The sequence below is a fragment of the Rhizoctonia solani genome, chromosome 3 (genome assembly GCF_016906535.1).
Source record: "Rhizoctonia solani chromosome 3, complete sequence".
Taxonomy (NCBI): Eukaryota; Fungi; Basidiomycota; class Agaricomycetes; order Cantharellales; family Ceratobasidiaceae; genus Rhizoctonia; species Rhizoctonia solani.
The window spans coordinates 3,413,607-3,441,548 of NC_057372.1; the positions used below are offsets into that span (position 1 = coordinate 3,413,607).

A 27,942-nucleotide genomic window follows, 5' to 3' on the forward strand; every position below is an offset into this window, starting at 1 on the left:
TAGTCAACACATACATACGCTGCAATATGTCACTTCTAATACCAACAAACCTATTGGGTAGTGGATTGAAAGGGAAATCAAGAGCCAGGGCAAATGTCCCAAGGGCAAATGTGTTGAGCTTGAGTGACCAAGTAAGTAACAATCATAATGTAAGTGTAAATATTGCAGTGCCCTGTCTGCTTGAGGTCAAATGTTTGGCTGTCATGAACTTACAATGCACTATTAGCCAAGAAACAGAGACAAGAGCATGGAAACCAAGGTCCAGCCTCAATTTTTCCAACAAGCACCTGACAAGGTGTGTGTTTCCCCTGTGTTTTAGAGCAAAGACTGAAGATAGTTTTGATACCAAACTAATTAGGCACAACAGATGGATGATCCCTGGTTGGAGCAAGACAAGTACAGTGCCAAGCCAACAAAAGATGCAAGAGTATGGAAGGTATATGTGAAGGAAGCTGACATGTTGGATGCAGAGCTTGTTGATGGCTGGAACAAGCAAGCAACTCAGCTAACTAATGATCATGACTAATAGAGTCATCAATCTAGGTTTCTAGACATCATACTAGGTAAGTGTCTAGTTAGTTGGTGTAGTAATCTGAACTTACTTTGCTCATTGTTGACTTGTGATTGTCACTGTTATAGATAGGGAAAAAAGGTAATAAAACTAATTACTCTAAAAAGGAAAGAAAGTAACCAAAAGAAGAGAAAAGACAAATAAGGTAACAATCTAACTATAAAAGGTAAAAGCTTAGAAGGAAGAGTAAGACAAGAAGTCTATGCTAGTGTAATCAGAGTATATTAAAGTAACTAGTTATCTTGCTATAAGATTAGAGTGGTTAGTATCAGGGTGATCCCTACCAATAACTAGTAATGTGTGTATTACTGTTCAGCAGGCAATGCAAGGTACAGAAAGAGTAGTACAAAACCTAAATGTCAGTCTCTGGAACTCACTGCAATTTAATTGAGAATTATGAAAATTTATTTCCCTGTCTCCAACAGCTGACAAGGGGGTAAAGGCATTGTGGAAGCACCAAATACTTTAGCAGACTGCCAGAGAGTCTTATGTCATAACCTATATCCGGAAAGGTTATTACCATATATATCCACTGTCAAAGATATATATAGTATATGTGATGCACAGTGATATATGAATAATATATATTGCTGGGGGACATTGCACTCCCCCTGCCCCCCTAGCCACGGGCCAATGTTAATGCCTGCGGGCAAGGTCTGAATAATATATTATTATAGAAGAGATTATGTCATCCCCCCCCCACCTCAAATCCGTAGTAGTTTAGTATAGTATTTGATAAAGGACTGGAGGGGGGAGGTCATGTGACCCTGGTGGACTGTCAGTCTCTAAGTCATGAGCCCTTAGAGTAATGACAATTCTGACTGCATATATGTGAGTATATGCGGCCTTCTAAAGACTGTGGAATATCCTATTAGTAGGTGGCTTGGTCAGGAGACATGCCAGCAAAGGCATGGGTCATGACATCTTAGCAGGGTTGCACTCAAACTGTTTCTAGGTTCCCTGTATAGGTTGGGGCTGTCCTAGAGGCTATATGCACCAAGCTTAAGAGCCTTTAGGCTAATTTACTATGTATGACACTTAAAGAGATCAATAGAAGAAGTTCTTAAGAGTCACACTAGGCTGAGAGAGGATGGTAAAATGTGATGCATTCAAAAGGCCAGTTCAAGGGGCTATTTATACCCTTAGTGGCCTGTGATTACTATATACAGTAGGGTAAGATACATGACAAGATGAAAAGAGATGAAATGTTAAGTGAGAGCCTATCTCACAAAGCTATGCCTTATAAGAGTTAGCCTCCAGTCCTAAAAATATCCTTCCCCTCACTAAGACACTCTAAGAAAAGGCTGAAACAAGCTGTGCTCTTAGTGAGGCCCAGACCTTCCTCTTGACTACTTGGGTTAGCAGCTTCTGGAAAGCAGAGTGCTTACTTAAGAACAGTCTTTCAGTTAGTGTCATAAACAGAGGAAAATAGAACTAGCTGGAATTGAACCAGCTTGACCACTAAGCCATAGAGCCCTATTATTCCTCTGCTGACAACCCATGATTACACCTGCTACCCCCCAAATTTGGGCTTGGGCCAGCATGCAACCACTTGTACTGGTCATGTGACTGTGTCCAGGACAAGAGGTACCATACCTTTGGGACTGTTTACTCCAAGGATGAAACACTTAGCCTTGGGACATCCAAGGACCCACACAGGTAAATACTGCCTTGGGGCAAATATCAGGGACTGTTATTATTTACTATGTACCAAAGTATTGGCTCCCTCAAGTGTTTCAGTTGCCACCTGTACCTCCTGTACCCCCTCTTGGTATCAATCATGTATATACTTGTTTGTGTGCCTTCTCAGGGTATAAAAGGACCCTGTGAAGACACTTCTAATGCATCCTACTTTTACTCTTATATCTTGACATATACACACAAGCCTTTAACAGCTTATCTGCACATTTACTTTAGTGATTGACTCACTGTAAATAGCATAGGAGGTTATTTGGCACACTAACACCATAGGCCAGTCCCAACAGACACAGGGTAACCTATCAGTGTACTTACTGCAACCCTGTGCCCCTTGACTGTCACAGTAGTTGAGTTCAACATTGAGTATAGTGCAACAATACTGTAAGGATTGTTGTGACTGAGTGATAGTGTTTCAATCCACCATACCCCCTATATTGTAGATAGCTTTATCTACAATATCTCATAAATCCTAGATATATTTTAGGTAAACCCCATAAGTCTTAAGTCTTACTTAAGCATATATAAGTCCTATACTTATTAGGCAAATCCTATAAATCCTGTACATTAGTCAGGTAACCCTCTTACCTAAGGTACTATTCCAGAGACCTTAAGTATACATACTCTTAGTCACTTAGATTTAAGTAACATTAGTCTAAGGTACTATACACAACCAACCACCTGCACTTGATAGTTGGTAGACTATTTGTTAGGAGTTGTTTATTCCTGATAAACCTAGCTTATATTGTGCATATATTCTGTGCATATATTCTGATTCTTAATACTAGTTCTTAGTTATTCCCATATACATTGTGTATATAGTAATTCTTTCTTACTCCTGTACTTACACAAATCTTAACACTTTGGCTGTAAACTACCATGAAGTTCAAGTTAATTAAATTTAGATCAATTTAACTTACCTTTCTAGCCTTCTCCTTTGCTTTTAGTAAGGTTTCTGTATTGTACTTTGCTATGTGTGCTGGGTGTTGACTTTGATACATTGTGGCATGGTCAAGGACAAGAACAAAATTGTCTAAGTTGTCCTCATTACTCTATGGGGGCCCCAAAAACCTGGGAGCGCTCTGGAGTGCTCTGGTTTTGGGAGCCTCCTTTTTAGGATCCAATGGATCTGGATTGCTTGGCAAGCACTTGGGAGCACTCCACAAGCACTTCCAAGTGTCATACCAAATGCTCCAGAATGCTTGCCAACAATAGCAAGTCCCAGAGCGCTCCCAAGATTTTCAAGGCCCCATAGAGTATTCACAGCCATGAGACCCTGAAGATTTTATTCCTATTCTAAGCCTGGTTAATTGCTGTACAACAGTGCTCTAGGTGTTAAGAGTTGTGTAAGTACAGGAGTAAGAAAGAATTACTATATACAAAATGTATATGGGAATAACTAAGAACTAGTATTAAGAATCAGAATATATGCACAGAATATATGCACAATATAGGCTAGATTATCAGGAATAACAACTCCTAACAAATAGTCTAGCAACTATGAAGTGCAGGTGGTTGGTTATGTATAGTACCTTAGACTAATGTTACTTAAGCCTAAGTGACCAAGGGTATGTATACTTAAGGTCTCTAGGATAGTACCTTAAGTAAGAGGGTTACCTGACTAATGTACAGGATTTATAGGATTTGCCTAATAAGTATAGGACTTATATATGCTTAAGTAAGACTTAAGACTTATGGGGTTTACCTAAAATATATCTAGGATTTATGAGATATTGTAGATAAAGCTATCTACAATATAGGGGGTATGGTGGATTGAAACACTATCACTCAATCACAACAATCCTTACAGTATTGTTGCACTATACTCAATGTTGAACTCAACAACTGTGACAGTCAAGGGGCACAGGGTTGCAGTAAGTACACTAATAGGTTACCCTGTGTCTGTTGGGACTGGCCTATGGTCTTAGTGCGCCAAATAACCTCCTATGCTATTTACAGTGAGTCAATCACTAAAGTAAATGCGCAGATAAGCTGTTAAAGGCTTGTGTGTATATGTCAATATATAAGAGTGGATAAATGGATGCATTAGAAGCGTCTTCACAGGGTCCTTTTATACCCTGAGAAGGCGCACAAACAAGTATATACATGATTGATACCAAGAGGGGGTACAGGAGGTACATGTGGCAACTGAAACACTTGAGGGAGCCAATACTTTGGTACATAGTAAACAAACAACAGATCCTAATATTTGTCCCATGACAATGTTTGCCCCAAGGCAGTATTTACCTGTGTGGGTCCTTAGATGTCCCAAGGCTAAGTGTTTCATCCTTGGAGTAAACAGTCCCAAAGGTAGGATACCTCTGCATTGGGTACTTACAGTAAATGGGGCATAACTCAGCCAAATGTTGTCTGTTTTGGGAGTTTGTCCCAGCGTTCTGGAGCGCACAAACATGCGCACCTAAGCGCAAGCGATTCGGCAGTGTGGGATGCCCGGGTGATGGAGAAAAGGCGCATTTAGTGCGTTGGCGCTTAAGGGCTGATTAAGCGCCGGAGCACTTGTCTATGCGACAGGGGGGACCCTGAATATTTCTGTGTGTAGCCACAAGATAGAATCTTGAATAATAAATACTACAAACAAGAGAAATATTACTTGTTACTGTTTATCTACTCAGCTGAATTTATATATATTTAAATGAGTGAGAAAACAGCATACATGCAAAAGGCATCGCATATTAAGGGTATTCCTGAGGTTTGTAGGTTTTGTAAAGGTCACTATTGGATAGAGGGACCTTGAAAACCTTAGTTCGCATCTTTATCTCATTTATTTACTGTGAGATAACTAGTGTAATTAATAAAATAAGTACAGATTAAAGAAGAAATGTCATATCCATAACACTAGGACATTATAATCTGAGATCTAATCTAATTCTGGACACATACTGTTCAAGCCCTGTGCCTGCTGCACACCCTTTGTCAAAAAGGGGGTGAAGTCCTGTACAGGACAGTTTCAATGAACCTGTTATCCAAGTATAGCTTCCCAAGCCTCAGCACCAAGCTAGTAAAGTTTTTATCAAGAAGATATACATGGAGCCATTCTTCTAACCTCTTACAACACTTGGGAAATGAGTATGGCTCAAAGAATGATGATAACCCCCTACATCACCAGTTCTGCATGACTCAAGTATGGACCCTACTTCATCTTGTACATGACTCAACAACAGCACCCCAACAGTCACTAAAATGCCTCCTTGACCAGTTTGCCAACATTGAAATTGAAACCAAAGGACTGGACAAATTCAAGGAAGACCTTGAGACATGGATTATAACATACTGCTAAGCTAACTGTCTGGATGCATACTCAGCACAAAACATTGAGTGCACACACAAAGCACATGGGACCCAGCCCAGCAACAATATGAGTGCTCTGATAAAATACAAGCTGAAAGGTGTACCAAAGCACCACAGGGGTCTGGTGCAGTTCTCTCACTCATCTGCAGCTCTTTGAGTGCCAGTCCATTCACCACCTGCCACCCCACTACCAGAGTCCAGTTCTGACTTGGTATCCACTTGGAAGGAGCCTGAAGAACGCTGGGATATGGATTATGTATTGATTAACATTGCGCCTTATGTCCCTGTCTTAGAGGATAATTATGCCAGCTTATACGCGTGAGGTAAGATCACCAAGTGTATCGTGCTTTGGCTTCCTTACCAAGCTGCATGTAGGGATTATGTGGTGCTCTCTGCTTGAAGTTAAGAATGTTAAAGTCCGGCCCACAAACCTATGTTCCCCGCGCTTTTTGAGATTATACACAAGGAAAGAGTAAACACTTTACCAAAGCTTGCAAGTTTAACTTGATGTGATTGCTTCAATATCAGGAAGACTACAGCGATTGAGCATTAGTGCGCGTTTGCTTTGGGCTGTAATGTACTGAAACCGACCGGTTCATTTGATTGTGAGATTCGCCTGTCGTACGCAGTAACTCCCAACTGAGCACTTAGAATTACACTGAAATGTCGAGCAGCCCCGAGTATCATATAATTTATGATTACGCATTAAATCACAGGTAGTCACCAACCACTTCCTATGTCGGCACAATCCCTATATTCCTTCCAGAGATCGTGTCAGATTCGAAGATAGTTTACATAAAAGTACAAAAATGCGCCATTTGACCCCAGCATAATCAATTGCGCAAAGAGTTGAATCGGCCACTGCTCACGAACCTTATCGCATTGGCGTACTCCTGTCCCCTCCCTTTCCACACTTTTTAGGATTCCGCCCCGCCCGCGTTGAATTTACCACGACTGCCCCGGCCAAGTCTTTTCCGTCCACGGCATTTTGGGTCTTCCAAACATAGTAGTTCGGCATAAAGAACGCCAGGATAAAACATACGCATGCTGCACAACGCCATCGTTTATCAATTATGAGAACGACATAAGTAAAATCTTACACAGTCCCAGACCAATGATAAACATAGGACGAGTTGTAGCACCATAAGCTAACAATTGACCATGGGCCTCGGGTGCAAAAGCGAGAATGAAGCATATAATACATACCTTGAATCACACCCTGTCTGATGGCCGGAGACGCATTCCTGGCCGACTTGATAGACCCGTACAGCTTGTTTATCGTCGCCTGGGCACACCCGGAAGATATTCTGTCCAAGTTACTCGGCATATTATCACTAATAAAAAAATGATAAACCTCCTGTCAGAATACTACGCAAGAGAACACCCACGTCCACATGGCAGTCGCTATCGCATTTCCGACCGAGCCTCCTAAAGACGTCCATACCGACAAGAGCGCCGCGAGCAACGCCAGGTCTTCGCGCGGTACCGAGGCCCGGGCTCCGACGCGAGAGCCCACAACGCCGAATGCTCCGCCAATACCGATCAGAATTTGGCTCCAGACCTACGAACGATAAATCTTGATTAACGTCAACTGGAGAGATTGGGGCAATTTACTTGCCAGAGGAACGGTCAAGACCACGGTCCCACCCGCGTGAGGCGAGATTAGTAGACCAATGCCACTGTTCTTATGAATGAGTAAAGAACAGCCTTGAATATGTGGGCGCTAAGTCAAATACCAAGACAGCAGGCTTGAAGGTACTGACAATCAGTATGAGGCCGAGGACATAGGGTACAACTAGAGGATTGACTGACTTTATACCGGTGGGTGTATTTTAGGATCAGGCCCTTGACTAGGTTGAACACACTGGTCGTCACGTCCACAGAGTTGTTGAAATACACCCAAGAGCGCGTATCCCTAAAGGCAGGTTATCATATTTTTCACAATTAACCAGAATAGTGAACTTACCGATCTTCGATGACCCAAACAAAACTGGAGAGATAGAGGCTCCAGAATGGGTCGGCAAACTGATGGAAGAAATGAATGCCTACTGCAGCTTGGGGTCTATGTGGTAGAAGACTTTTGATCGGATCTTCGCATGGCGCTCGTGCGTAAATTGACAGAAGCTAATAATTGTTTGGGTGACTAGTGAGCTGCTTGAGTCAAGTGACAATATTTATTTAACTTACTGAAGAGATTAGAAGGAGATCATTATATACCTGTATCACCTCCACGCAAACGGCGACTGTGTTGCCTATCTTTAGTGATGCTCGCGTTGAGGGTATGATAAAGAACAAAGTAGTATAGTTGTTTAGCTGACGCCTTCTCCGAACGTCGATCCGTATTTCCGACCTCTTCGCAAGTAGCAGCTATCTTGAGCTCTCATGGCGTTCCGACCTGTGAACCTAAAGAGGGCATTGCTTCCGCAGCAAGAAAAGTGCTTAAGAGACATCAAGACGAGCGCTCCACCCCTCAGACTAAATATCGACGGCATGTCAGCGATAGAAAGCGTCTTGGGAATAGGAGGAAAACCGTTGGCCTACTGGGCACAGTGATCGTTCGTTTGGTTTAAACTTCGCGTCGGCGAGCAAACATCGGCCCAGACCATTGGGCCATGCACCCTGGATTTTGTCTCCTCGATCAACAAAAAATGCGTCTGATGTAAAAAAGCGCTGCTTACCAAGAAATCCTTCAAGACAACGACGAGAATAAGCTTGTGCCTATTGTACTCATACCTTCCCCCTCCTATGGTAGTTCCCTCCATACCACAAGGATGTCTGCGTGATGATCGCAATCCATTATTTACCGGTCACTGTCCACGTGACTTGCTGGCTGGGACCGATCTGGGGCCTTGTCCATGGCTCACCATACATCGGTAGATTTGAATGAGACATGAAATGGTGGCCGGTCTAGCATAGAGCTCGGACTCACGATACGTGTTTCGGCTTTTTGTTAAATTGGAATCAGCTCTTTCGCCACTGCCTTGCCCTTGTATGCATGTAAAACACGTGGTACCAACCTTTAGCGCTTGATAGTCGATACTTGGTTTACTCTCCACCACCACAACTAGATATCACTCGTGAATATTCAACACATATATACACTCCAATATGTCACTTCTGATACCGACAAACCTGTCGGGTAGTGGGCCGAAAGGGAAAACGAGAATTGAGGCAAATGGCTCGGGGGTGAATGTGGCGAGTTCGAGCGAGCAAGCCAATATCAATGATAATGTGGGTAAAAGTACCACAGTGCTCTGTATTCTCGAAGTGACATATTCACCTATTATGAACTGGCAATATGCTATTAGCCAAGAAACATCGACCAGAGCACGGAAACCAAGATCCAGTCCGACGCTTTCCAACAAGCGCCCAGTAAGGTGCGTGTTTTCGTCCGGATTCCTGACCTCGTACTGATAATAACCCCGCTGTCAACTTGCTCAGGCACACCAGATGGACGATCCATGGTCCGAACGAGACGAGTGCGGCGCCGAACTGACAAAAGACGCAAGGGTCTGGAAGGTATACGTCAAAGAAGCTGACAAGTCCGACACAGAGCTCGTGGACGGCTGGAACAAGTGAGTGATTTAGCTAACTGATGTCCATGACTGACGTGGTCATCGTTCTAGGTCGCTGGACGTCATACTAGGTGAGCGTCTAGTCGGTCGGATAGGAACCCAAGCTTGGTTTGCTTATTGTTCGTTCATGACTATGACTCCCAGTATTCGTAAGTTGACCATTTGATGATGTCCAGTGCAAGACTGATATAGCTGCTATAGGCTGCGCTTTTCTCTGCTGTATCAACTGCGTGAGTTGATTGCCATTGAATTAGTCGGGAATACTAACAAATGATACATAATTCCCCAGCTTTTTGATCGAAAGCTCAAAAATGCTCAAGCAGGATCCCAACGACGTCTCCGCTGCCGCACTCGTCGTCATATCCCAGGCACTCGTAGCTTTCACCAGCAACTCCTCAGTAGATCTCGTATCCCTCGGGATGCCGGGCCAAAGCTCCTCCTCTCCATTTGTCCCTGCACACAACGCCGTGCTGATCAACACCCTGTGGTACCTATTGTTGGCCACAAGTATCGCGACTTCGTTCTTGGCTATGCTCGCAAAAGACTGGTGCCGTTCATTCGAGACCGGTCGCTCGGGACATCCCTGGGAGCAGGCTCAGCGTCGGCAGCGCAAGTGGATGATGATCGAACAATGCAAGATGCATGAGCTAATTTTGGTGCTACCATCGCTTATACATGTCTCTCTTTGTGAGTGTGACTTGATCTTATATTCTGCCTTTCCAGCGTTCTTTACGTTCATCGAACTTGTGTTTTCTTAGTGTTGTTCGCCATTGGACTATGCATATACACTTGCGCCCAAAAAGATTGAGCCACGTGAGCTCAAATCAATGACGCTCACGCGTCACCCGCACGATTGAGAATTTGTTTACGATGTAATAGTAAATTATGTAGATACAGTAGTATAGAACATATGTACAAAGTTTTAGATTGAAACTAAGTCTCCTCGTGGAGATACGCGTGAGCAAAATTTTTGGGCTGGCTCATTCTTTTTGAGCATTTTCAAATTGCACCTGCAACTGCATGCATGCACCCAAAATGACATGCAAAACTGAATAATTTGGATACAAATTTTAGTATTTGGTGTTTCCACCTTTAGCTAAATACACAGCTTGTACTCAACGCGGTAATGAATCATACAAATCGCCAATATATTTTGGGGAAATTTGTTTCCATTCGTCCCTCACTATTTTCCATAATTCTTCCTTATTTGAAGCGGGAGGTCGGTGAGTACGCACGCGCTCCTTCAGATGCCACCAGACGTTCTCGATTATATTCAAATCCGGGCTTTTTGACGGCCATGGGAGGACGCTTACGCCCCAACTGGCGAGCCAACGTTGTGTCAGCCTGGCTGTATGCTTCGGATCTCGGTCGTGCTGGAATGTAATGTTGAACGGGGTGATTTTATAGTCGGCGAGGGTTCCAAAGAAGGCGTCCCCAAGGATTTCAATGTATCCCGGGGCGTTCAGCTTGCGTCGTATAAGGTACAATTGCCCGACTCCCTCTCGGGTAATGCACCCCCAAATGAAGATACCCCCGCCACCATGAGATATCGTCTTTTTGGTGTATCGGGGATTATACGGGGACTCACTAGGCCGCCTCCAGTAATATTGGCCGCTGTTGGCCCCAAATAACTCAATTCGGACTTCGTCCAAGAAGACAATGTCGTCCCAGCGTGATTGTGGCCAGAATAATTGACTGTGGGCCCACGCGCGACGGGCTTTTCTATGCCGATAAGTGAGCAGGGGTACTCGGCGGCGTTTGTACGGCCGTAAACCCAGCTCTTGGAGGTAGCGGCGGAGGGTAGAGGACCCGACGGCAGGGAAGTACTGCCGTCTAATATTTGCTGCTGTCGGTACTCTACTCCGAGCTAGGGCCAAAGCGGCAAATCTGACGTCGCTGGGGGTTAATTTTTGTGGGCGCCCAGGAATGGGATTGTGTCGATCGAGTGGGCAGTCAGTAAGTCCATACTTGGCCCAGATACGACCAACAGTTGCGTGAGAGACCTTGGTCTGAGGTTGCAAAAGCTGAACAATAGCCTGATCTGAGTATTTGAGCTTTTTCAGCGCAATTATCTGAGCCTTAGTCTCGGGACTAGTGTATCGAGCCATTCGCGCACTTTCGGCAGGTATTCAAGCGTAAAAAGGGGTAGTAAATGGCACTCGATGAGGGAGGACCAAGTAGCTTATATAAAGTGATCAAAAAGAATGAGCCAGCCCAAAAATTTCGCTCACGCGTATCTCCACGAGGAGACTTAGTTTCAATCTAAAACTTTGTACATATGTTCTATACTACTGTATCTACATAATTTACTATTACATCGTAAACGAATTCTCAATCGTGCGGGTGACGCGTGAGCGTCATTGATTTGAGCTCACGTGGCTCAATCTTTTTGGGCGCAAGTGTATGTGTGGGATCTGAACACAACTACTGCCATACCAGTCATGTGCGTATGCGCGGCGGCGTTCATGTTCTACCTGGGATCCAGCGTGGTAGCAAGCATTGTAGAGGACTTTCCATATACGACTATCGTTTTGAAGATTGTTCGATCTGCGCCTGTGGGTCTTATCATGAAGAAGCTTTCGAAGCTCCTAGCGCTCATATTGAAATGGGCATCATTGATCTCATTGTGTGTCATCGGGTTATCTCCACTGCCGTTTATTGCTGTAGTGCTTTTACCCCTGGCCCTGATAGATACTGTTTGCGGGCGCCCGTTTTGGGATGACGATAGCTACTGGAGGCGTGCCTTCGACAGCATCTGGGATAATTATACGAGCACCTTTGTGGTCTCAACAATGTCTTATTTTATTAATAAGATTGATGATCTGGAGCCCAGTTGGCTTTCCGATTTGATTGCTCGTTTGATCAGCCACTTCGCAGACACTGTTTTTGGCCATTTTACTTCTGATCAAGTCACCAGCCATTGCTTGCACTGGCTCATAAAGTACTGCGAGACTCCCAGCTCCACTACTGTTGCTCTCCAAGCTATTTCAGGAGCCGCCAGCAACATCCCGCCTGGTCCACTCAAGGATTGCGAGGCATCCTTCAAGATACTTCAGCGCCTTGTCTCCGGTGGCTCCGGTCCCACAGCTGTTTACGATGCCTCACTATATGCCCGTGCTCTGTCAGCACTGACTACACTGTCTCAATCCAAGTTCAAAGAACCGAGTACGAGCACAGAAGATCTCGCAGTCATGATCTGGAACCTGAAGCTGCAGCACGAACAGTAAGTGATTATACTTGCTAGCACTTCCCAGCAGCAAGTGACGGCCTCGCACCCCTATGTGCCTTATAACTATGAATAGCAATCTTACTGTCATGATTGGTGATGGAGAGTTTGTAGCAACAAAGAAGAACCTCGAAGCACTTCAGACTGGCAACTCCGCTTCGTCGTATGCCATACGTCTGTTACAAGGTAGCGATCCGGGGGCAAAGAAGGCTATGAAAGCGATCATGACCCTGCTGAGTATCAACGCTCACTCCAGCTACCAGCAGCTTCATCCAGCAGCGGTCCGGTCACTAGCCAATGGGGCGGCCTTGCTGGAGGCCTGTTCGGATGCACCGCTACTCTCAATATCGGATGTTCAACACTTTATCATAGCCTACCAAACATACATCAGAAAAAGTAGATACAGTACACTTCACGATGTTACAAATCTAGGGGTAGCACTGACGCCATTGGTCGACGCATTGCGCCATCGGTACCTGATCAAAAATACAGGCATCTCCAACGCCAGTGTTTCTGATAGCGCTAGTGTCTACCTCCTTCAAGCCCTACGTCGCTCTGCAGATAAAGATGAACAAGACGTCAGTGGCCTGGTTCAACTGTACTGGATATGGTGCACCGAAGTCGCAACAAACCCAGCCCAGTGCGGACTAGACCCCAGCTCCTCCGAGCTTACACGCCTCAAAGCCTGGTGCAGCCGCTATCTCAGTCACCGTATACCCCAAAGGTACGGACAATCCGACCTCAGCGATCCGACCCCCGGGGGTGCGAGCTCCCTATAAGGTAAATCCGAGCCCCCAGGTCCGGATTACTGGCAAAATCCGACCCTCGTACTACTCCGGACCCCGCTCTCAGTGTTTTCGTAGGTGCAAAATCCGACACCTTATATCTGACCCCCTCCATCCGACCCCCGCAAGATCCGGCGCCTGGGTGCGGACGTCTCGCACCAAGGTGCGGTTTCTTGTAAAATAGTGACAACGAATCAATTTAATCAATAAATATTGTAATTACACTCTCTAATGGATTGATGTATAAATTTGACCCATAGGTGCGGAAACTCCGCCGCCAGAGTCGACCTGGGGTGCGGGCTACCCGGCTCGAGGTTGCGAATATAAAGAAATCGGGGAAATTTTTATAAATACAGTAAAAGCCCATGATATAGGCGTAGCAATAGTCCTGTATGCAGTCAAGACTGCCATAGTTGCTGTTGTGGTCAATTGAGTAGCATAAATAAAAATGTAGATAGTGCAAAAGTGAAGCGACTTGCGAAGAATAAATATATTGAGAAAACGATTTGAGTATCTAACGGAGTTGCAGTCAAACCTTTGAGGCGTTAGCCAACTACTTACTTTGGAGCGAATGTATGCTATTTTGGATAAGATATAATATACCCATAGCCAAAAATAAATGTGTTGTGAAGTCGTTGAAACGTTCGTGGCATACAATTCATCAGCTCAATCCCAGGTTTATAGTGTCAGAATTACTTGCCAAACTTTAGCCAATTTCTTAGCCGAAATACAATAGCTAAGCAGGGAAGGTCAGAGGCGGGGGGATGGACGGGAGGAAATCCACGCACGTCTGACGGCGGAGGTTTATATACCTCGGCGGAGTGGGAGCAGGGATGGTTGCACGGAGGGGGCTGCGCGGATGGTTGCGCGGATATGCAGGCGGATTGCACAAAAATGCACCGGATGCAAAAAAGCGTAACCGGAGCAACCAAGTTGGTGGCTATTATAGAACATTCAAGAGACGGATGATATATGCGGGCTGAGTGCTTCCTTATATAGAAATTAATACAAAAGTGATTCTCAGTCACATGACTTGTTCATCTAACTAATGCGTAGCAAGTAATCAAGAAGTTTATTAGAAATCCGACCACTGGCAAGAGTCCGACCCCCGGCAAGAGTCCGACCCCAGAAGACAACAAGGATCCGAACCCCACCAGGGGTCGGATTTTCATATCCGCACCCCCGGCCGAGCATATCTAGCTCTGGTAGGGTACGGATTCCCGGGCATCCGACCCCCAAGGTCGGATCATCCGTAGCTTTTGGGTACACGGTGAGTGGGAGTGACCCAGTGGACAGCCAAGAGACTCCAGAGTTCCTTGCCGCAATCAATCGGGTATACGGATCCGTGGCTCTGTCTGACACTGGTCCAATATGTCTGCCACCATCGCTGTATGTGATTGTTGTATTCGCCGCCTGTTGGCCCCAATCGGACGAGCAAAGAGTGACCGGCATGGACCTACTATCTAAGTGCAGCTTCCCAAGCCTCAAAGCCGAGCTAATACGGTACTTAACAAGTACAGGATTCGATTATAATCATAGCCTTTTATACAACTCGGGAAAACGGTACAGCTTGAAGGACAGCGGCAACCCCGTAGATCAACACTTCTGTGCAACTCAGCTATGGATCCTACTTCACCTCGTGCAAGACTCCACCAAAGAGCCTCAGCAGAGGCTAAAACACCTGCTTGAAAGTGAGGCCAAACTTGAAATCAAGTCCAAAGGCATGGATACGGTCAAGAAAGACCTCGAGTCAGAAATCATTGCGTACTACCGGGAAGGCCGTCTAGACACATACTCGGCTCGCGTCATCGAATGTATATACCAAGCACGTGGTACCCGCCCTGATCGCAAGCTAGCCTCATTGATAGAACAAGAGCTGGAAGATGTGCCATTATGCCACAGGGGTCTGGCACAGTTTTCGCACTCACCGGAAGTTACTTTAGCGCCAGTCGATCCAGCACTCACCGTCCTATTACCAGCATCCCGACCCACCTCTCCAGTCTCCGACGAGCCAGGAGGATCTCAGGAGCCCAAACAGCAATGTGATGCGAATCATTTATCGATTAGCATAATGCCTCATGTGGCTGGCTCGGAGGGCAATTATGCTAACTCATGTGTATGAGGTAGGCTTACTACGGATATTGTATCTTGGCCTTCCGATAAACTTATAAGTGCGAGGATTGTGCGCTACTCCCTACTTTATTCTCGTTATATATGCTAAGCATTACGCACTATCATACATGCCCTATAAGTTTTACAGATTTTCTCTTTATTAAACTAAAATGAACAACTACATGTAGTCATCTACAAATTTCCCTCTGATGCATGTACCGTTTGGGGGCCCTGAGTAATTCGCTTTCCCACCCACCCCCGATGTCCCTTATTTTGGTCTTATATCATAATTGATTATTTTACTTGTGGTACCCGGGTTTCCTCACTTATCAAATTAGATATAGTGAGAGGTGTACATTTCATGAAACGCTGCGAGCTTAAGCTGATATGACTACTTTGGCATCAGAAGAATGATAGCGATTAAACCTTGGTGCGTGTCTATATCGGGGTGGGATGTACTCGAATTGATTGATGCATTTGCTGATCTATCAGATATAGTGGCTCCTAAATAGGAATTTTCAAATAGATCAAAAGTTCGAGCAACGTGGTCTAGAATACAAACATACAAGCCAAGATTATACCTTAGATGCAGTTGCTACCTACTCCTTATGACGACGCATTCCTATCCCGTTGACGTATTATTGTCCTCTCTCTTGTCACACGCTATAAAGCTCCGTCTCGTCCGCGTTGGCTTTACCACAACTTCCCCGGCCAAGTCCTTTCCGTCCACGGCATTTTGTGTCTTCCCAAGATAGTAGTTCGGCATAAAGAACGCCAGGATAAAGCATACGCATGCTGCACAACGCCATTATTTATCAATTCTGAGAACGACATAAGTAAACTCTTACACAGTCCCAGACCAATGATAAACATAGGCCGAGTTGTCGCACCATAGGCTTCAAATTCGACCATCAGTCTCGACTACGAAAACGAGAGCATATACAGTATGCACCTTGAATTACACCCTGTCTGATGGCCGGAGACGCGTTCCTGGCCGACTTGATAGACCCGTAAAGCTTGTTTATCATCGCTTGGGGCACACCCGGAAGATACTTGTCCAAATTACTCGGCATATTAGCCCTAATCACAAATAATAAGTGCCCTGGTACAATACCATACAAGAGAGCACCCACGTCCACATCGCGGTCGCTACCGCATTCCCAACCGCGCCTCCTAAAGACGTCCATACCGATAGGAGGGCCGTGAGCGACGCCAGGTCTTCGTGTGGTACTGAAGCCTGTGCTCCGACGCGAGAGCCCACAACGCTGAATGCCCCGCCGATACCGATTAGAACTTGGCTCCATACCTATAGATGATAAACCATGATTAATCCCAGCTGGGAAAAATTAAGGTAATACTACTTGCCAGAGGGACGGTCGAGACCACGGTCGCACCTGCGTGAGGCGAGATTAGTAGACCAATGCCACTGTTCGTATGGATTAGCAAAAGTCAGCGCCGAGGGTGCGGCTATACTTACATAAGTCGAATACCGAGACCGCAGGCTTGAAGATACTGGTAAGCAGTTTGAGGCCAAGGATTCAGAGCACGACTTTAGGATTGACTGACTTTATACCTGTGGGTGTATTTTAGAATCAGGCCCCCGACTAGGTTGAATACACTAGTCGTCACATTGACGGTGTTGTTAAAATACACCCAAGAGCGCGTATCCCTACAAGCCAGTTCGTTAAATTTTTTGACAATTAACCAGGATAGTAAAAGTTACCAATCTTTGACGACCCAAACAAAACTGGAGAGATAGAGGCTCCAGAATGGGTCGGCAAACTGATGGAAGAAATGAATGCCTACCGCAGCTTGAAACGCGCGGTTGGTGATTAGACGTCTGGACATAATCGCCTGGGTTGCGAAAAATCGCTCCCAGACTACAAAGATAGGAATACATGCAGCCCCGACTGCGATCATCGCTATCATACTAGCTGTATCACGTCTGATAAATATATGGACCAGAGCATATCGGAAGGAATAGCTCACCATTTGACCATCCGCCATGAACCGTTTTAGCCAAACTAATTGGGAAGAGAATCAAACCGAAGATCAGACCGAGAAGTACAAGCCCAACGATGTCCATCTGGGTTGTAAACTCTCGAAGCAATTGGAATACCGAGCGTCGTGATTTGGACTCGTCGGTTGGCCTCCCCGAGACAAGTTCGCCCTTTTTTTTCGCCCGCCGCTCAGCTGCGAACAAGGTCATGATCGCAGGAGCCATGATGGCCGGGGTAATGATCGCGAACCTGTGTGGGGGAATTTTTAGACGCGACTTGGAGTGGACAAACTCATGACTTGCATTCCGTCTAAAAATCAAAAATTAGCTCCGTAGGCGACAATCTTATGAATAAAGACTTACAGCCCCAACGCCATCCAGGACCCGCCTCGATGCTGCTGACAATTTCGCCCGCTATGAATGAGTTTACTATGACAGGTGCTGTGGTCAAGGCAGCGGCAAAGCCTCTCCATTCGAGAGGGGATATATCAGAAACGATAATATCGGTAACAAGGAACAGGCCAGTGTGCCCTCTACCTTTGGTTTAACACACGGTCTCGGATATATTGCTTAGACTCACACAGTGTACATGACCATACCTCCTGCGACAGCATATACCGTATGCGCGGATGCAACGAGGATGTAGCCTATTGGTGGAATGCTAAGTATCTGCCATGAGACGTGCAATTGACAACTTGCCTATAATGTAAAACACCACTGCACATGTAAAACCTTAATTCAGAACGGACTTGAGAAATAATACTCCGAACAACTTACATACTACACTATAGGCTACGGGCCTAGACCACAGATCTGCGATCTTCGCGACACATGGCTTACCAACAGCAGCTGCCAACCCCGCATGATCAGCGCGAGTCATAAAATCAATAACACAACTCACTAATGATACCATCAGCGGTTCCGATTGTCCCAATGAAAGAATGCTTCCCAAATTCACTTGTTGCGAGAGGAAGATAGCTTGGTGTCGTATCCGTGTCAAGAGAATAGATGTATGACAGCGCTCCGATACTGATGTAGAGTATCCATTTCCAGGTACGATTAAGATGCCGATGAAGTGCTTCGACCCGAGCAACGCCCGGATTCTTCTCATACTCCTCGCCGAGATGAATCCTCACAGTCTGATCACTGGGGAGAGGACCGGGCGTAACGGGCTTATCCTCACTATTACCACCCGATGATGAAATGGACGTGTCTTTGCGGTCTGGGGCCATGTAAAACGAGGTTTCCGATGCTGGCCGTAGAGTGAGAACCTGTTCATATATACCCAGTCTCTTCTCTCAAAAATTCCTTCGAAATGAAAGATGTGGGATAACGAGAAGTATCAGATAAGATATGGGAAGGATGGAAGTCGTGGCACATTGTTGACGAAAGTGAGCTCGAGTCGCTACTAGCCGGGAAGTGGGCAGCTATTCATAGATACAAGGATCAGCCAAGCGGTGTGGAGGATCACGAAAGCCCAAACAAGAGACATACGAGAGATTTCCATTCGATGGTCTCAGGCTTGTCTGAATAATGCTGTATTTAGACACTGGCGGTGAAATTGGCGGTGAAATGATAACGTAAATCCAATGGATATCTTTGCATCGGCCCCGTATTCCCCCGTAATTACTGTGAGACATGCGCAGTGCAGAAGAAATAAAAGTCGTGCCGTGCATTGGCGAGGCGAGCGGAGGACTTGACAATCGGACTATATGGTCGTTTTAGCCATCACCCCGTTCGAATTCCATAACACGACGGCGAGAAGAAACCATTATATAGAGTAGCTGAAGATGGAATGGGACAACCTCAGTCCGGCGGCTGGATGGAGTGGCGGGTTGGTATCAAAAGGGTGCTCGACAGATATTCGGTGAACGAGATTAACCAAGTTGAGTCTATGTCGTCAGACTGGATCGAATAAGCGCTGCCAGGGTCTCATCTAACTTTTAGCTCACAGCAGTAGTATTGATTGATCAGCCCCGAAAGGTCACGGGCATGTAGTGTAGGGGTTATCGCGCCTCATTTGCAAGCTTGCTTTATAGCAAGTCGTGTCTTGAGGAGGTCAGGAGTTCAATTCTCCTCTTGTCCAATTTTTGCTAGGTCTATAGACTATCCTCCGGGAAATTTTCTTTGTTCGCCCACTTGCAATCGATGATATCAGATTCATGTTCCGATTCATTCGCGTATTACGAAAATATTTAGCTTATCCAGTCAGTGTTATCCTCCTCACACACGGAGAACCACACCAGCTCATAGCTATAGATGCAGAAATTGCGGTTTCATATGACCGGCACCAACGTGAATTGGCACTATTGAGCGTGAGAGGCATTCCAGCCCACCGTCACTTACGTTCCTGGATCTCGCACTACAGGAGCACCCTGGTCCCTTGGCGACAACCATCCCCTAGGACCGTTGTCTGGAGTCACATTAGAGGTCAGTTCCTTGAAATGGACATAACGGGCGACATGGCTACCACGCGAACCTCAAACCATTCGGGCTTGCCTTGCTTTTATTAGATACTGCTCCCGGATTCCTCAAAGAAGCCCAGGTTTCCCATAGCTTCTTCCTGTAGCGTGGTCTCAACCTAAATTTAAAGCCCCTAGACGCAGAAGAGGTCCGGCTCCAGGGTTAACCACGCATGGTTTCGAGAGCATATATCCCCTCATAGTACGCTCTATATGCCTATAAGCATACATATCTAATCTCGCGATATCAACAGATGAGCACCCAACACCCGCTTCCCAGATCTGCATCAGCCTATCCTTGAAGAATTCAGAATCAAGCATTACGTCGGTGTTCTAAACCCGCTACCAAAAAGGATGCGATCAACACGTTTTAGCCTGTCATCTGCTGCATGGTTCATTTCACTTTATGCCAATCTTTATCCCGTCACATTTATCACCACGTGTATGCGCGCCAGCGCTTCCCCCTCCGTTCTACGATCACTATCCCCTTCACCCTTCACTCCAGCGATGAGATTCTAGCGACCAGAGCGCAACTTTATTATTCAATATTTGTTCTTTTTTCCATTTCGTTACTCACTCTGGGATATCACATTACGATTTAATTTACCGAAACGATGAACATTGCTAGTGCCAGCCAATCCCGCCCGTCAGGGCCGATCTCAACTTCCCGTACGTCGACATTGGCGTCTACCACCCAAACCCGCCGTCATAAATTCTCCGCCGACCGAAACTTTGTCGTATTCCCCGTCCAACTCGACCAGCGCGACCAGCCGAAATCGCCACACGAGGCCTTCCCGTTTACGTCCTACACCACCACCGACCTCAAGCTGAGACACAGCTACGATCCTCATTTGGCCAAGGATGTCGACAAAATCTGGGTCAGCACCGCGAGCTACTACAAGCAGAAACAAAGCCCGCAGCACGAATTTATCATCTTCTCGGTCACGGGCAGTAATGGAATGCAAAACTTTATCGCGCTCGACCGGAATGTAAACGTCAAGGGTTCGGGTGCTCTGATTTCTCGAAATGGCAAAAACGGACCGCTGGCGCAAGATTATTTCCATGTGTCGCATTATGGGGACATGACGTCGCTTATTAATCATTGTGGCCATACGAATTCGGAAGAGACGTGCTCGCATGTCGAACAGATCGTATTTGGCCAGAAGAGTTTCTCATTTGCCCAACTCGTTGTCATGGCCAGCACCATCAGCGAGGTGTGCCCCGCCTACCGACTAGGCGCCACAAACTGCTACTGGTTTGCTAGTCTCATTTGGGAGTGCATTTTCGACATGTTTAGCGAGGGCGTAATAGTCCATACCAGAAATACCGATGAAAGAGGGCGCTACAAGGGAGTCAAAGTCCAGGGAAATCACAACAACTTCCAGGAGGTCGTGCAGCGGTACAAAAATGATTTACTTGAGTTTACAAGAGCTGTGCGAGATGACGTAAGTATATGTCTACTATTTATAGAATAATAAATTAAACTAACGCATATTGACTAGGCCATGAGTGCGATAGAAAGACGCAGTAGACGATTCTCGACCATGACGGCCATTCAGCCCGAAGTCGAGAAGGATATCGCTCGAATCCCTCCTACAGACTCCCACCGCTCACGAAGGGTGTCCACAGCTACCACGTTGGCAGTACCCGAAGTAGTCCCTCGCCCACAAGCTCCTAGTTCGGAGAAAGATCGCAGGTCTGAGCACCGAAAGTCAGAACGCACAAGGTCCGTTTCGTTATGCCCAACTAGTCAGCCACAGGACCACACCACGAGGCTCAGCACAGGCATGAATAAAGATTTACCAAGCCTACCGCCTGGCGCTTCTGCCCCCCAAACTGCCCGGCCCCGGACTCGTCCAGTGGATGATTCTAGGAGGAACTCGAGAGCGACTATGAGGGAGTCGGCCTTTCTCCAAGTATCAGTTCCTGATGCCATCCCAAGGGAGAACCACAGGTATAGTGATGTCGGAAAGGCTCTGGAACGGGCAACGGCTGCATATGATCGATCTTCGAGCCGCCCGGTGTCCATTTATGTCACGGTACCTCCCAAACAACCTCAGCTCGAGCCAATTTCAGCTCGTGTTCAGGACAGTAATCGACTCAAAGCCCAATCTCTCCCATCTCGCCCGAATTCTCCGGGAGACGAACCCAACAAGGAGCGTTCAAGGTCTCCGTCGTTGCCAGCTGGACCAACTCAACCAGATAATAAACGAGACTCGTCCAGTCTAAGCCCGGACTTATCGGCCAACCCCGCACCACGCAAGCGCACGACTAGCAGTTTGGGACGATTGAGACAAGCCCTTCCCAAACTCCTCCTCCCCACCGTATCAGAATCCGAAGACCCGATTTGCGAGTCGCCTGAGATTTCTCCATGGGTCGAACTTGAGTCAGGCGATTATCTCGAGAACCATCCATTTGCCGATAATTCCAGCGAGAGACTGAGCTACATTGAGTTCCCTCAACCTCCGGGCGTACGAGTTGCACAAGGTCATAGGACAAGAGTTCACCCAAGCCGCATTGAGCGTGCAGACGGTTCCAGGAGGCGAAGGTCGCAAAGTTCCGTCGAGTGTGATCGGGATTCCAGGTACTCTTCATTTGGGTCGCAGTCGTGAAGTGGCTTTTCGTATTTTGAAGTGAGTTTGAAGTGCATAGAAAGTAACCAGGGCTAAGCCTTGCCTAGCTAGTGTGTTTGTTGTTCCTACACTGACCGGGTCCTAAAACGGCAGGCCTATGGGGTCCGGAGCAGTCCTACTCCTGCAAACGGGTTCGATGTATGGCTATTTAGTGCTTCAGGTTGTATTTATGAGAATGTGAACTTGCTGGGTGTTGTAAAGGATATTTATGGGAGTATCTATCATATGCACGGCTCTATCTTCTTCTTTCATTATGTCTACAATATGCCTGTCTTTCAAATGTATGTCAGGAGATAAAGTCTTCTTATGAAATCATTATGACTCACCTTCACCTTTTTATGAGGGAGACTTTTGACCAACAATTTCTTCTGGCTACACATGTAACGTCAATGCCGGATTGGCCTTGTGGACACTTTTGGTCTATATTGCCTGATGAGAGACTGCGCACTCCAGATTGACCTCTTGTGGCCTGAGTTGAGACAACAAAAGTTAGTAATTGTGAGGGGGGGGGGGAAGTAGAATAAATTGGAACCAGAACACGGTTGGTAAGAACCAGTGTGACAAAACAGCGCAAATTGCAAATTTCCTGGGTTGAGAATTTGAATGGCATAATGGGTGTCTTTCCATAAGGATTTTAGAAAAAATTGGTCTTCTAAAATGGTCCAACAGGACAGCTTGGAATTGGCCTGCATGCAGGAGGCTGTGCAAGCTTGGTCCAACAAGTAGACCTGTCCAAATTGCCTTTCTGTAAGCCATGGCCCATGCAGATAGAAATTGTGTTCTAAAAGTAAAATTTTAATTAAATTTAATTTTACTCCCATACCAAGTCCACCCCAATTATCCACTGTATGCAGGCATATTTTATCATATGTCATGTATGAAGCTACAAAAGGATATAAAGGGCTGTATAACAGCTCAAGGATGTAATTGAATAACTTGGTACAATGAACTCCCTTGAATGCTTTGACTACAAAGAGGACACTTGGGCTCAAGAGGTGTATTGGCATGGCCCTTGCCTTTCTGCAAGGGCCTGGGGTTGGATAACATGTTCTCAGTGGGCATATTGAAGCAGTGAGTGGGGAGCAAGTTGATACAGGTGGGAGAGCACAGAGGACTGAGGATAGGGGAGGCTGCTTTTTGTTTGTGCCACCCCTATCCCCTTTCTCAAATACAATTTAATTACTGTTGGAATATATGCACTCACTTCAAAGCACCAAACTCCCAATTTGGTTACAAATCTTCAGGTCCTTATCTTATCAGCTTGATCTTGTTCCATTCTAAAGCTAAATTCATGTTTTACAAAATAAAAGGGGGGGGGGGATACACTCCCTCTAAAAAAGATTTTAGATATTTAGAACACCCCCCCTCCAGCATCCAAGTCTGTGTCTGAGCACATTTCAGGCCAAGTTCCACAGTGTGATCTGCATCTGGGCTGGGCCTCATTTCTAAACTGACTTTTAGAATCTCCAGGATCTTCTAAAATCCTTACAGAAAGGCAGCCAATGGGTATGTTTCTGTAAGGAATTTAGAACAATTGCAGTGTTCTAAATTGGTCCATTGGGACAGGACAAATTTGATCCAAGCATGTGGGGCTCCGCTGGCTTGGACCAGCACTGGGCTGTTCTAAAGTGGCTTTCTGTAAGCCATGGGCATGTTTCTTGATACACTTATTATAAAATAATTGTGCAAATGAAATATCATTTTCTTCTACTTGAACTTTGTCTGTTTAGCTTAGTTTAGTTTAGTGTATGCAACATGTATGGTGTGCAACTGTGTGTGATATGGTGGAATGGTGCAGGATGCTGGGAATAGGGGTGTGCAATGTTTATCAACCCTTGGATATGTAAAGTGCTTTGACAGATTAACTTTATTGTACACAAGCATGTTAAACTAGTTATTAGAATATTGTTCCAATTCATTCAAGTCATGTTGCATTGAATCTATTGTGCGTATCTACAGTGCTGTGCAAATAATGCAATTATGATACAAATATATGCAGTAACACCAAAACACTGATGGCCTAATTTGGCCAACAATCAGGCAATCTTATCTTATCAGACAATTGTGGTCTGTTCTAAACTCAATGGTACATTCTAAAGTTTAGAAGGGGGGGTTGACCCCCCTTCCAGACCATTGTCCTAAACCTTTAGGACACCCCTCCTTGTGCTCCCAAACTATTTCCAAGGCAATTTCACATGCAATTCCATGGTGCAAAATGCATGCAAGGTGGTCCACAAATCCAAATTCAGCTTTGGAATGCTTGAGGCATTCTAAAGTCCTTACAGGAACATACCTATTCTTATACCCCTTGGTCAAACAACTACTTGAGCTGATGGATGGGCTCCCTAACTACAATGCAGAGAACAAGGAATTGTTTATACTTTGTGCATTCCTTACTCTTGTATTTGGCAATATCCCTGTGATTGCAAAGCTGATGTCCATGAAAGAACACAATGTGAAAGTTCCCTGTTGGGCTTGCAAGATTTTGGCTTTATGCATCCCACATTCACAAATGTTATGGATTAGAGTATTATAGTAAAGAATGGCAAAGTAAGCAAACAGAAATTGGCCTTGAAACTTCCTTAATGAGTACTTGGGAAGTATAAAGTAAGATTTGCTGAACTTTTCTGCATATTCTACTATTTTTAATCATGTGGATACATGAGGTATTAAGGGAGATACTGCTTTATTAAAAGAAAAGGCTTAATATCTTAGGAGTAATTAAACAATAGTACTTAAGTCAGCATTAGGCTTTTTCAAAAGCTACTATCCTCAGTAGCTGGGAGTTGAGGTCTAGGCCCTGCTATGAGTACCACCTGTTTCAGTCTTTCCCTTATGTATTTTAGTGGGAAGAGGATATTTATAGAACTAGAGCTAACTCTTATAGGGCATAGCTTTATGAGACAGGCTCTCACCTCACATCCTAGCTCACTTTATCATGTCATGTATATTAGTTTCTTCACCCTACTGTATATAGTAACCACAGGCCTCCAAGGGTATAAATAGCCCCTTGAGCTGGTCTTTTGAATGCATCTCATTTTACTATCTTCTCTCAGCCTAGTGTGATTCTTAAAAACTCTTCTATCATTTTCTTTAAGTATCATACATAGTAAATCAGCTAAAAGCTCTTAAGTTTGGTGCATATAGCCTCTAGGATGGTCCCAACCTATACAGGGAACCTAGAAATAGCTTGAGTGCAACCCTACTAAGACTTCCTAGTAGTCTGCTAAGTATTTGGTGCTTCCACAATGCCCTTACCCCCTTGTCAGCTGTTGGAGACAGGGAAATAAATTTACATAATTCTCATTTAAATTACAGTGAGTTCTAGAGACTGGTATTTAGGTTATACACTACTCTGCTTGCACCTTGCATTGCCTGCTAAACAGTAATAGGCTTATTACTAGTTATTGGTAGAGATCACCCTGATACTAACTACTTTATTCTTTAGCAAGTTATTTAGCTACCCTAATATACTCTTACTTCCTCATCATTAGAATTCTTCTAACATTTACCTTTGTAAGATTGTTACCTTTTATAGTTAATCAGTTACTCTTTTTATCCTACTCCTTTATTTAGTATCTTTCTTTCCTTTTTGAGCATATAACATTACTGCCTATTTTCCCTATCTATAATAAATCTTCTTTGAGCAATGTATTCACTTCAGTGCCTGAATTACCTGGGGTTGTCACTTGTCCTGCCCTGAAAGTGTGGCACCTGGTGATTGTTTCCTCATGCAACTTATTGTGCTGCTTTGCTTGCCTGTGACTAATGTTACTTGGTCTGAGCACCTGTGCTACTCATATCAAGACACACTTTCTGTCAATGAAGAAAATACCAAAGCAGCACATTGTTTCTACTTGTGAGCAATATGACATTTATAATTAATTGGTATGTGTTGCTGTTCTGCCAAAATCCTCTTAGTCTGCTTACATTATGTTTGAAGCTGTTGGAGCTTGATCCTCCATTGGGGGAAACACCTCCTCCATTGCCTTTTCTTCCTATTGGCAGGGTTTGGATGTGTATCTTATGCAAAGGTCCATCCCTGTACTTTGGAGTCTCAGTGGGTGTGCAACAGGCACATTTCTGCAATTTTCATCCCACTAGGCAAGATCAACAGGAAGAACTGGAGATTGAAGTAGATGCTCAGACCTTCACTACTAGCCATATTGCTGCTTGTTGGTTTTGAGTTTTTCCTGAGATTCAGGCTGCCTCCAACCATGCTGGGGGTGCTCTGCCTTTGGAGTCAGAGCAATTAGTTTCTCTTTGCTTGCAGAATTGGTCCCCAGCTCAGCCAGCTAGGGCAGGCAAGGACAACTTGGAGACTGTTGCACCATTCTGGCACAATAATGGGTGACTGGCCCACATCTTGGGCTTTGGCCCTGGGCTCCTGTGCTCCCTTGTTGAACTGCCATTGTCTGAGACATTGACTCTGTTGTGACCCAACTGTAAGGTTGGTCACTTGCTGGAGGTGGGCACTTAAGGCTGTATCTAAGACAAAGCTGACTAAACTACTAGGCCAACTACTGAATCTACTCAGTGCTTAAGGCACTCTACTGCTATCTACTGCTGACAATGGGGCCTCAGGCCTGGGAGGTGTGGTGAGCAGATATAAGGGGTAAGTGTGGATGACTGCTGAGGGCTGCCTACTTAGCTGGCTGGATACCTTCTCTAATGGATAAGAGACAAGGTAAAATTGACTTGGGGTCTCCAAGCAGTTTCCCTTCTGTATATATAGACAAGAGAACTAATTACATATGGTCTGTGTGTGTGTGAATAGAAGACTACATGTGAAAAAGGAAGCCTGCTGCAGGCTGCGCAGAAGCATGGATTTCTCCTAAGCACCCTTGGCACAGCATCTTGGCACAGCATCTTGGCATAATAAGCACCAAGGTCATGTGATCAAAAAACAATAGATGTCAAGTCCATAAAAAACAGTAAAAATATCAGAAAAAAGAGGCAATTCCAATGGTATATGTTAGGAGGTTGTAACAGACTCCATCCCTTGCTTCTACTTTGGAATCTCCCATTTCAACTCCCACTTATGCAAGGCTTGTTGAACAAGCTCAACTTGTATTTGAAGATAATCAGTAAGAGTTACCACAATGCCCAATGCCTCATCTCCTAGCACTCATGGATGATAGTCATGGGAGAGCTTTGTAAGTCCAATCTGTGAGATACAACACATGTTTGTCCACTAAAATTTGTGATGCAGACATGAACATGACCAGTTGGAAAGTTGGAGTCTGTCAAGAGCATTCAAGATTATTGATGTGCTTGGGGACTCTGGGCTGTCCTTCTTTGTTGTTTGCTTGACCTTCAAGAATCCTCCAATCCAAGATATTGTGTTGTGTTCAATAAATGTCAGCTGGCCACAGTTAAGAGAATGCAAGCATATGCTAGTGAGGAAAAGAATTATGCAGCTTGTCAAGTCCTCACCAATCTTGCAGACACCTTCTGGCACCCTGAAACTAATAAGAGCTTTTCAAACATGGTGGAAAGCCAGTTCAACAACCCCACTGTCTGCTATGCCATTCTCATCAACTTCAATTGTAATGGCACATTCCTCTCCCCTTGA

The 27,942-nt window shown here is 45.2% G+C and overlaps 8 protein-coding genes and 1 non-coding gene across 9 annotated transcripts; 7 read left to right on the forward strand and 2 right to left on the reverse strand.

The window, feature by feature from the left end:
* Positions 1 to 247: 247 nt before the first annotated feature.
* RhiXN_03491 (mediator of RNA polymerase II transcription subunit) lies at positions 248 to 526 on the forward strand (the record flags this gene model as incomplete). The annotated part of the gene is made up of 2 exons (XM_043323308.1): positions 248 to 295; positions 359 to 526. The coding sequence occupies 2 exons, from the start codon at positions 248 to 250 to the stop codon at positions 524 to 526; spliced, it is 216 nt and encodes a 71-aa protein (XP_043178804.1).
* An 8,499-nt stretch (positions 527 to 9,025) lies between these two features.
* Positions 9,026 to 9,908, forward strand: RhiXN_03492 (DNA-directed RNA polymerase subunit beta'; the record flags this gene model as incomplete). The annotated part of the gene is made up of 6 exons (XM_043323309.1): positions 9,026 to 9,150; positions 9,202 to 9,221; positions 9,295 to 9,299; positions 9,352 to 9,380; positions 9,440 to 9,837; positions 9,874 to 9,908. 6 exons carry the CDS (start codon positions 9,026 to 9,028, stop codon positions 9,906 to 9,908), a joined length of 612 nt encoding a protein of 203 aa, XP_043178805.1.
* Positions 9,909 to 10,265: 357 nt separating this feature from the next.
* Positions 10,266 to 11,258, reverse strand: RhiXN_03493 (Transposable element Tcb2 transposase; the record flags this gene model as incomplete). The annotated part of the gene is made up of 1 exon (XM_043323310.1): positions 10,266 to 11,258. One exon carries the CDS (start codon positions 11,256 to 11,258, stop codon positions 10,266 to 10,268), a length of 993 nt encoding a protein of 330 aa, XP_043178806.1.
* Positions 11,259 to 11,591: 333 nt separating this feature from the next.
* On the forward strand, positions 11,592 to 13,155 carry RhiXN_03494 (Hybrid signal transduction histidine kinase; the record flags this gene model as incomplete). Its single annotated transcript, XM_043323311.1, has 2 exons — positions 11,592 to 12,373; positions 12,453 to 13,155. 2 exons carry the CDS (start codon positions 11,592 to 11,594, stop codon positions 13,153 to 13,155), a joined length of 1,485 nt encoding a protein of 494 aa, XP_043178807.1.
* A 1,456-nt stretch (positions 13,156 to 14,611) lies between these two features.
* RhiXN_03495 (uncharacterized protein) lies at positions 14,612 to 15,283 on the forward strand (the record flags this gene model as incomplete). The annotated part of the gene is made up of 1 exon (XM_043323312.1): positions 14,612 to 15,283. One exon carries the CDS (start codon positions 14,612 to 14,614, stop codon positions 15,281 to 15,283), a length of 672 nt encoding a protein of 223 aa, XP_043178808.1.
* Positions 15,284 to 15,895: 612 nt separating this feature from the next.
* Positions 15,896 to 18,504, reverse strand: RhiXN_03496 (major facilitator superfamily transporter; the record flags this gene model as incomplete). The annotated part of the gene is made up of 14 exons (XM_043323313.1): positions 15,896 to 16,068; positions 16,122 to 16,169; positions 16,226 to 16,353; positions 16,407 to 16,579; positions 16,648 to 16,699; positions 16,751 to 16,785; positions 16,840 to 16,942; positions 16,997 to 17,207; positions 17,263 to 17,522; positions 17,561 to 17,582; positions 17,636 to 17,805; positions 17,853 to 17,971; positions 18,054 to 18,121; positions 18,174 to 18,504. 14 exons carry the CDS (start codon positions 18,502 to 18,504, stop codon positions 15,896 to 15,898), a joined length of 1,893 nt encoding a protein of 630 aa, XP_043178809.1.
* Positions 18,505 to 19,260: 756 nt separating this feature from the next.
* Positions 19,261 to 19,358, forward strand: RhiXN_12364. The gene has a single exon. It is a non-coding gene; the product is annotated as a tRNA-Ala (tRNA).
* A 990-nt stretch (positions 19,359 to 20,348) lies between these two features.
* RhiXN_03497 (uncharacterized protein) lies at positions 20,349 to 22,346 on the forward strand (the record flags this gene model as incomplete). Its single annotated transcript, XM_043323314.1, has 2 exons — positions 20,349 to 21,179; positions 21,237 to 22,346. 2 exons carry the CDS (start codon positions 20,349 to 20,351, stop codon positions 22,344 to 22,346), a joined length of 1,941 nt encoding a protein of 646 aa, XP_043178810.1.
* A 5,130-nt stretch (positions 22,347 to 27,476) lies between these two features.
* RhiXN_03498 (uncharacterized protein) lies at positions 27,477 to 27,942 on the forward strand (the record flags this gene model as incomplete). The annotated part of the gene is made up of 3 exons (XM_043323315.1): positions 27,477 to 27,523; positions 27,580 to 27,670; positions 27,733 to 27,942. The coding sequence occupies 3 exons, from the start codon at positions 27,477 to 27,479 to the stop codon at positions 27,940 to 27,942; spliced, it is 348 nt and encodes a 115-aa protein (XP_043178811.1).